This window comes from Montipora capricornis, chromosome 3 (assembly GCF_036669925.1).
Source record: "Montipora capricornis isolate CH-2021 chromosome 3, ASM3666992v2, whole genome shotgun sequence".
Classification (NCBI taxonomy): domain Eukaryota; kingdom Metazoa; phylum Cnidaria; class Anthozoa; order Scleractinia; family Acroporidae; genus Montipora; species Montipora capricornis.
The window spans coordinates 1,407,858-1,417,857 of NC_090885.1; the positions used below are offsets into that span (position 1 = coordinate 1,407,858).

At 40.4% G+C, this 10,000-nt stretch overlaps 2 protein-coding genes across 2 annotated transcripts in view; both read left to right on the forward strand.

Moving 5' to 3' along the window:
• The window catches only part of LOC138039699 (uncharacterized), a 229,285-nt gene that overhangs the window by 168,394 nt on the left and 50,891 nt on the right, over positions 1-10,000 (forward strand). The gene's annotated exons all lie outside the window — the stretch shown is intronic.
• LOC138041673 (uncharacterized) overlaps positions 1-10,000 on the forward strand; it is a 26,939-nt gene that overhangs the window by 10,651 nt on the left and 6,288 nt on the right. Inside the window, exon 3 of the mRNA XM_068887423.1 lies at positions 7,396-7,785. Coding sequence (XP_068743524.1) covers positions 7,396-7,785 — 390 coding nt within the window. The remainder of the gene's footprint in view (positions 1-7,395; positions 7,786-10,000) is intronic.

The following is a 10,000-nucleotide window of genomic DNA, read 5'->3' on the forward strand; positions in this document are numbered from 1 at the left end:
ACTTTCCTCCGAGATTCTTAAAGCTCTCATCAAAATATATTTCCATTCACCAATGTTCATCTGGTTAAGGTACAGTAACTTTTTGATCCTGAATTGCTTCCAGTCTTTTCTGAGTCAATCGGACCTTCCGCTTTCGTCTCGCAAGCGAGCCGAGGGGAGAATGGTGATAGAGCGAGCTCCATTCTCCCCTCGGCTCGCATTCGTGACGAAAGCCGGCGGCTGGACTGACTCAGAAGGGACTGCTAGCAGTCTATCTTGATCCAGGAAAATTTAAGACGTTGATTGGACGTGTTAATATCGATCATCCTTAAGCCACTCCTCTTATATTTCTTAGTCATGAAATCTCTTTTTATTTTATCTCCTTTACCGTCCCCCAGAGAAATTCATAGCCGAGTTTCTTATCTTTTTGTAATGCCGCGATAAACAGTAGGGAGTGGCGCAAGAATGTAGATAAGTTGGGATACCAAGAGACTCTTAATGAGGGTGGTTTTGCCTATTAAAGTAAGCCTTCTGAGTTGCCATAAATCAATCAAATTTTCCTCGTAATTTGAAAGAAGCATTGCAAGTTTGTCAGTTACAAACCATATACTCCTGGTGCAAGCACTTCCCCCTCCACCCATACAATGTCCGGCTTATTACATTGCATCGGGGCCCCTTTTTGTTGCTGAACCTACTCGTAAAGGCCCCCGCAAACGAGGAAACATTGTTGTGGAAACATTGCTTGCCGAAACTTTTCCTAGGCGCGCAAACGAAGAAACATTTGCAGAAGCAGCAAAATGTTTCTGAACAAATTCAGAGACCCTTCTGCTTCCCGGGAAGCAAATTTTGTTTCTGTAACAAATGCTTCCTGGAGCCGCAAACGGGGAAACAGTTGCTTCTTTACCAATGTTTCCGCGACTTATTGTTTCCCCGTTTGTGGCTCCTGAACACTTCTTAAGCTCAGAAATCGAATCGAAAACATCAAGAACTTCAATTGCACGAAGGAAGGAGCCCTCTTTAGGAGAAAAAATGGACAGTCGGTTAGTGCGCGACCCTGCTGCAAGAGGTCCCGAGTTCGATCCAAGGATCTCACATCCTTGTTTCGGCTTCTTTCCTTTCAGTGTAGCCTAAGTAGCTTTAAATACCCTTAAAACGGAGCACTGATGGAAAGAGGGGGGGGAGGGGGAGAGCACCGTCGGCTTCCTGGGAGAATACCGCAATACCGGATTGAGCGTACTAAGAAGTTTGCTGCCTCTTTTTTTTTTTTTTTGCAATGACGTGGACGGTGCAACCTGATTTTAGTTGTATAAATGGACATATGCCATCTGAAACATCTCATAACTTGCCCAGAATCGGGTTTGAATATCTGGAAAGAGCTTTCCTGAGCTTTGTGGCCGTGTGGTTGAAAGTACTTTGGTACTTTGGCACTCACTTCCCTGATGTTTTGAAAGCTAAAATTTTCAAATGGCAATGAAAGCCGATGTATATTGGTTTCCTGGATAAGACGAAGGTCATATATATGCTGATAAAATCGCAAGTTACATAAAGGCATGTTTTGAATAACTGTATATCAAACGGCTTTATTTACTTACTGTACTTGACATGGTTTGTTTGTTCAATTTGGTAGTCAAGATTGCTACATAATATTTCCAGTTGAGTTGACTTAAAACTCGAATTCCAGAAACTAAAATGGCATATTTTCAGAGAGGCCAATTGTACAAAAAATAAACGAAACTTTGACAGTTCATCTTACTGTTCGTACTCCACCAAAAAATTAACGTAAGATTAATTATCATGATGTTACTTCAACCAGTTCTAGAAATACACTGCAAATGAAGATTTCCCGAAAAAAAAAATCACTAAAGAAGCCTCCATGCATGGGCAAACACGTTAAAAGAATACTGTATTTCTCTTTTTTTTTTCTTTAAAAATCTATTGCCAAACCGTTCAACAAAATGCTAGGTTATCTCCATTACAAATTAAAATGTCAAGCTTACAAAATTGCATAGTCAGTGAAATTCGGAGGAAGACTTACACCGGCCTTTGCAAAAATATAATGCTTTCAATTTGTTTTTTCACAAATTGAAGCCAAAGGTAACTTTCGAATTCGTCTATAATTCCTCCCACGTTAAACAGCTCTGGTCAAAACAAAGTAGCGCGCATCTGCCGTCCACGTGTGTATTGTGTAATGGAAGTAAATCTGATTGGCCGATGAAGGACATGTTAATCAATCCAAAAAAAAAGGCGAAAGGAATTTCGAAGAGGAATTTGGTCAGGTTCTATGTTTCGTTTCGCCAACTCCACAGTACGTGCCACGCGAAACCAAAATAGAGCCTGTTCGCAGGTTTATGTTGAATTAGCTGAAGGAACACGTTCAGCTTGTCGTTCTGAACTTAGATATAAAGACACGCGTATAAGTGCCCTGAAATGCGGTGATGCACTTGACCAATGGAAAACAAAGGTAGAGAACCGAACTGAACAGAGACAGCTGATCCGTCAAACCTATGAAAAAGTGAATGAGACGAGAGTCAATGCATAGGAGAAGAAGAGGGACAAGAGGAGAAGGAAAGACATTATATCTGATACAATATCATGATCCCCATTATATATTGTGCCCTTACGATTTACTTTTCTGTGTGAACTTGTGTTATTCCCGTTTCGGGATAAAGGCGTGTATATGGAAACATCTTTATAAAATAACATGAAGTAACTCACCGTTGAGGCCCCAAAGTTAAAACGTAAATTGAAAGCGTTCTTTCTTTTATAGGACACACAATCGAATCGAACGTCTTTGCAAAGTCAGTAAACATAATTATCCCGGATTTATTCACATATGCGAAATTTATTATTCCATCAATTTTTTAATAAGATATTCCTGGCGATGGAACGCCCTTTAAGAAAACCACTTTGATCATTACTAATAATTTTTGGGAGCACCCGTTTCGTCATATTGTTAATGGCTTTTGATGCGATTTTATTGTCGCAAATTAGAAGCGTAATTCGCCTCCAATTTGTTCAAACTGATGAGGATTTTCGTCCTTCTTCTGTAAAAGGAAGTTAAATAAATGCCTGGAAATCAAGTTTAATACTCTTTTTGGAAGGAGCAGTTTATGGTATTCAAAAGAAGAGTTGTCATCTCATTCCGAAACACCTTCTCCCTAAGGATGGAAGGTCGTCTGAGCCTAGGGACGTATTCGAGGCCATTGCCTTCAGCGCATTTAAAGGGAAAGTACGGTCTAGAAAAAGTTTCTCTGATTCGAAAGTTCTTTACCTGTACTGTCATACTTGACCACTCATTTGGACTAAATGTGTTTTAATAGTCAACAATATCGCTTCAAAAATAGGCAAACTTAAATTGAAATCCGCCATCTTTGTTTTTGTGTATGCATACGAGGCTAAGACGTAGCAATAGTCAAAGATTTCTCCGGATGACTAAATGTACTTGATGTAAGGAAGAAAACACAGGCGAGGAGAGCAATGCTTTGTAAACTTGAATCTTAATCCAGAGGCTAAATTTGTATTTATATTGGCTCCACCTTTGAACAGATTTACCTCGAGGTCGTTAAACAGGGTTTTATATGTGAGTTATATGCAGGAGTTTTACAAAGCGAAAGGGAGCTTGCAGTGCTATCCCGCGCTCATTGCTGTGAAATAAATGCCTGGAAATCAACTATTAATCTGTCTACCGTGGCTTTCTACGAGATCCCTGTTACAACTTGAAAACAAACGATCGATTTATATATTTCCATCAAATGGTAAGAGTAAATCGTTTTTGAGTAGTTTCTATACTGCTAACAAAATTTAACCACATTTCAAGTTACATTTACTAGCGCATAACAGTGAAAGTCGTCTATATATGGACAGAAAATTTAGCTGTCAGGTTTCACGTTTGAGGAATCCCTTATTTTCGCCGGCCAACTTTCCTTTAAATTTTAATTTTCCGCTGTAAGCTTCGGTTTTTTTTAATTTTTATATGTGGAAATGTAGCCTATATGTGTTGTCAAGTCTAGACATGTGTCTAGTTTCATCCCCATCGCGAAAGCGTACACCCCAGCAGCGGTAATGTATTGAGCAACATCTGAAAGGTTCGTCGGCTTATTCTAAATTAAACGCTTCCCCGTGTGAAAGCAAACAAATACGTTTGCTGAAGCATCGAAGACGGCTGTTGCTGAACGAAGAAAGTGAAAAAGGTACGCTTGTCGAATTGTCGCATGTTCAAGGTTTATATTTTGATTACATTTGCTCTGGCTGATTTTTGCCGCCTAGTTTGATTGACTAGAAAATCTATCAGTATTTAATGACTTGAGTTTCTGTCGCACTTATGGCCCACTTGGCCTACTACCTATTGAACGACTAGACCGTTTAACATAGTTCATCTTGCATTTGAATTTCTCGAAACAGAAAGGTTACACAACATTGAGAAAGTGATCGCGGAACGAAGAATTTAGTAAGGTCGAACACGTTTGTTGACTATTGCTTTGTCATAACCCGTCATATCCAAGATGGCGGTGTCCCAGTCACGAAAGAGGCAACTTCAAAGTGCTCTTGTCACATTTTAACAGGGAACTGGACAAAACGCTAATTATTTTCGAATTCCTGGGGAAAAGTTTTCATAATTTAGAGAAACTTTTTCTAGACCGTACTTTCCCTTTAAGCATTCATTAACTGTCAAATCACCCGCACAGGACGTTTTACTGTCCTCATCAAGTTTCACGTCATTTACTTTTGGGAAAAAAACTGGAGAATATCGTTGCCGTTTTGTCTTGTTACACTGCTGCATAACTCACTATAAAAGTGGGGTGTGTCCCTCCCCCAGATGAGGGGGAATGGGGCCTAACGGATGATGAAACAGTTAAGATCATTGGAAAGAAGAGAAACTGGAGCGCTACTGGTCCAGACAAACTAGCAAACTACTGGTGGAAGAAAGCTGAGGTGTTGCATAATGGTGTCACAGCAAGCTTTAAGGCAATTTCTATGGCCCAGACTGATTTTCCTATTTGGTTTGTAGGGGGCAAAACATCACTGATCCCCAGACCGGGAGAATTTTCAAGTTTAATGCTTTAATAGGAATACTCCTAAAACAGTATACACTATACTAGGAGATATTCTGGGAGTAACAATTAAAGGCCAATAACATGCCTCAACACAGTTTACAAATGGTTTACTGCATGTTTGTTGGTTCCAATGGATGAGCACCTGGAGGAACATGGTTTAATGGAGGCTCAGCAGAGGGGAGCTAAGAAGGGGTGCAGTGGCACAATGGATAATTTGTTGATCGACAAAATGGTCACACAAGACTGTCATCGTGGTAAAAGGAACCTGAGTATGGCGTGGGTACGTCACAAAGGCATATGACTCCGTTGATCATGATTGGCTCTGCGAAATGATGGAAGTACACCGATTCCCGAGATGGTTGGAAAGAGTGGTTACCAAGCTCTGCAGCACGTGGAACACCAAGATTGTCGCCACAACAAAGTTAGGCAAGGAAATATCAGAGACTATCCAATTTAAACGAGGTCTTCCCCAGGGAGACTCGCTATGCCCGAGGCTTTTTACCATCTGCCTAAACCGTCATCGCATGGTCACTTAAGGCGACAGAGGGGTATAGATTGTCCGTGGCACACGTATTAGCTGGTTGCTCTGCGCTTGCGCAGTCCAAACATCTGCAACGACATAATGCGGTGTTGAAAGTAATTTTTTTTAGATGCTGCACAGCCATTATATTCACTGAGCGAGCCTAAACCTGTCTATCAAAATAACTGAGCGAAAGCCTTCTGGGATGTCCCTGTTTATGCAGATCATGTGACGGTGAGAGCTGACAGAATTGAAGCCCGAATAGTGGATAGCAAAGCAAAATCTGTCATCTTGCTGGAGATGAGCTGTCCTTGGATGAACAACAGGGAGACCAAGAGCTGCGTGAAGACGGAAAAGTATACCCCATTGCGACTTGAATTGAAGAGACAGTTTCCTGGATATCAAGTGAAACAGTTTAACATCGTAATGGACGTGTTAGGAGGATACAGTGAGGAACTGGAGAGCACCATCCGAAGTCTTGTTTGAGTTAAAAGGGGTAAAGAAGCTAGTACTGTTGAAAATGCAGAAGGTCCTTTTGTCTGAAAGTCTGAACACTGCGAGTTTTGTCAAAGTGTTAACATAAGTAGATAATAGCCCCCGTCAGGGATAACAGAACAATTATTTATTTCATTTATTTATTTATTTTTTTTTTTGCAAGTAGAATCGTCTTAGAAGCTTTAATATTATTGTTTTAATAGGTCTGCAGATATTCATTTTACATTTTTACCTTTTCAAGAATCGAAGCTAACCTTTGTAATTCGTTTATATATAGATAGATGTATGTAGATACGAACTTTTTAAACATATTCAGGTTATTTTTACAGCCTTTAAGTTACGCAATAGCGCGCTATTGAACTATGTGCTAAGCTAGCATACGAACGTTTATACTGCAGTATAAAATGGCACTAGTGATAATAATAAATAAGCCCAAAAGTGGTGGTCGTTTACAGCGTTCACCTTAGACAATGGAATTTTATGGTCAATTGACACCTTTCAAGACAAGTTATCCGCTGATCAGTATCGCGTGACCATATTGCGGGCTCAAGTTTAGAGCTCATCGAGGTCAGCTTTTTTTAAGTTTCCCGCTGGCCAGGTTCTGGTTTGCGATGGGATCGCAGGCTTAAGTCAGGTTAACTTATCTTATAGGTAGGCCACTTCAGAAAATACCATAATACTCCTCGTTTGTCCCCCCAAATTTTGCATATGCATTGTTTCCAATTTCTCTGGGGACTTACAATGGTCCCAAAAGAAAACGAAAAGAAAGCTTCTGCAAAATTTGGGGGGACAAGCAAAAAGTATTATGGTATTATCCCAAGTGGCCTATTTTTGGTCCCCGTGCGTGCTCTGGGTCCAAATGGTCCCATTCACTACTTGCACAATCCCATAATGCAATACGTCTTGGGGGTTATTTGCATTGAAACAGTAGATATCCAGTTCACTGAAGCATGATATACTGTCCCAAGAGTAAAAAATTTGTGTTGTTTTTATGTAAAGAACTCCCCCCCCCCCCCAAAACGTATTGTATTATGGGATTGGGCAAGTAGCGAATAGAAACAAAAAGCGTCACGAAAAAATTGTGTTACTTCCGATTTCCTTCAAATTTCCTATGTTAATTGTACTTAGAATAAGCCAATCATCTACCAAGTCTTAGCCCTCACGAGGTGTAAGGAAATTGCCCGCCTCGATTCGTTTGTGCAAACATAATCGCTTTTTATGGACTGTTCGAAATTTGATTGACGTCCACCTAAATTTTACTTTCGAATATGAAAAAATGTCTTTGATGGGCGCGTGTGACTGATAACTGCTGTAAAAGGTTATAATTTATTTACTTTGTTTTTTTAGAGCGTTCGAAGCAACGTTTTTTGAATGGAACAAATGGAAGCATCTTATTTTACACATATTATCAGGAATGCATGTATCCATATTACAGCTGGCAGATCGCAGCGAGGAAAGGAGAGAAGGTTAAGTTAGAGGTTCAATACATGGACTTTTCAGCGTGGAACGGGTCGTGTACTCTTGGTTACGTGGAAATTCAAAATGGAACCTACGCAGATGGCAAACCGATTACGAGAATGTGTGGTTATCTCCTATCTGGCATTGAAACATTTTACTCGCACGAAGGTCAGAGCCTAGGAGTGCACGTGGAGGTTGCAGACATGCACCTTTATTGGTGGTGGATGTACTTCCAAGCTACGTACACAGTTATTAGTTACAACGACACTGTGTCCAACGGTAAGCACACTCAAGGGAAGCTGTAGAGTCAATAGTGATCAGCAATACAGTTGAAAATACTTTCATGTAGGTTCTGGTGCGGGTCGTGCAGAAATCGAACCTTCACCTAGAAATCAGCCGGGGACTCACCAAATTCCGCAACATGGGAACACAAAATGGTAACCAATAACAAAAAAAACATACATCAAGGAAAGTTATGTGTAACGAAGATATAGGTGGCATTTCCTTTCCCAGCTAAATCCAATGGTTGAGAAATTGCTCAATCGTTTGTTGGGATTTGTCAGTCACTGAGGATTTTAAGCAACGACGGCGGCTGCGTCAATCGTAACAAATTATTGTTTGAAAGAGGAAATATTTTCGTGCTGGCTGTGCGGCACACATTCTAGTGCACTTTTAAGTCGCAGTCTGAAAAAGAGCAACGTAAATGAGCCAATATTAGGCCTTTACCACAACATATTGAACGTACGTTCATTTTCTATCTTTACGTTAAAACTGCTCGCACGAATCCAGTTGCAGGATAATCCGCCCGTATTCTCCAAAGTGAATAGGAGAGAGTAATCGCGATAGAGTAATTACGAGAGCGCTTACTTTTATTTCGAATTGGGTTTTCGTAGACGTTGGGCTGGTCGTTGCTTAAACAACGGCTAGTCGCAACACAACAAGTCTGAGACATCGTGATTGCTGTTGCTGACAGTTGAGTTCAATTTATCTGAATTTTTTTTTTTCTTGGCTAGGATCTTATAAAGCACTCGCCAGGTGTCCTTGTTGTCCGATATGACAGGGTCTTATAATTACTTTTTCTTTTCGTCGAGGGCGCGCGCGCGCGGAGCACCATTGTTAAGAAAATTAGGTAAACCATCAATGCGAGAAATCTTGGTTTTACAACCATGACGTCATCGACCGTCCGTACGTACGTACGTACGTCCACCCCCCATGTATGCCAATGTGATCGGTATCATGCTAGTTGACAGCATACATCTTTGATATTGCAATTGGACGTCCATGTTTTGATTAATTGACACCTGTCAAAACAAGGTATCCGCTGACCAGTATCACGTGACTATATTGCGGGCTTAAGCTTAGAACTCACCGGGGCCAGCTGTTTTTTGAAGTTGGCCGCTGACCAGGAACTGATTTTCGATTGGATTGCAGGCTCAACCCGGGTTAATTCACCTAAACATAAGCCAGGCTTCATTTTTCGCGCGCTTTCTGTAGCTCGACGTGGCTACACGGCAATACGACATCAACTATAGTTTTTACACAGTCAACCCCTTTTCGTGTTCAGGAGGAAAACGGTTTGAAAGATGTTTTCTTTCTGCATTTTTCGCTGGTTTCAATCCAGTTTGACATATGATATCGGTGGTCTACAGCCGCTGCAGTTATTCAAGTCAAGCATCGGAGGGATATACACTTAAAGCTGAGTGCTATTTTTAATTTGATTAGAGCTGCTTTTTTCTCTGTATTGCAAGTTTTGACATATCTTTAAAAGCTCTGATAATGTTACATGATGCCTGGAGGACCTATGTCTACAACAGAAACGAAAGGAGAGCGAAAGAGAACGACAACGGCAAAACAGAATACTAGTAAGAGGTTATAGCTCATACTTAGTACGAGAAGTTACTCCACAAAATCTTTCCTTGGGCACTAAACCGTTTGTTATTTTTACAGATGCGTTATTTAAAGTGGATGCGTATTTTTAAAAGGTGGTTTAATCGGTTCTTTCTTTGTTCAGGAATGAAGATCGAATTTTTATTTTCAACTGGGATTAAATAACAATTATCTGTACCCTTTTGGACATAAAGGAAAAGTTGCTTTGTTTGTTTGTTTTGCTCTAAAATGTGAGCGAACAAGTGCGTTTTTAATCCGGTTGCCCAACTGGTTTTCGTTGTGCCTCGACAGTGACAAGAAAATTTTGCCCTTATGTTATACACACGTATTCGCATTGAGTTCTCGTAAAATCAGAGGGAAAATCTCACTTGCTTGTGTTTTCAGATGTTTGTTTAAAGCACCGAAACGTTATTTAAGTTTTGGAGCGAATCTTCTTTGAAGTTCGTCCTTGCTTGGTTGCATTGCCGTATTTTGCCCATTCTTGTTCCAAGCCAAGCTGGCATGTTTCAATGAAATACATCAAAATGTGAATTTATTATCTACATACTGAGATTTATAGGGTCTGTCGGATTAGGCTCGAAAAATAGATTATTATGCTATCGTGCGT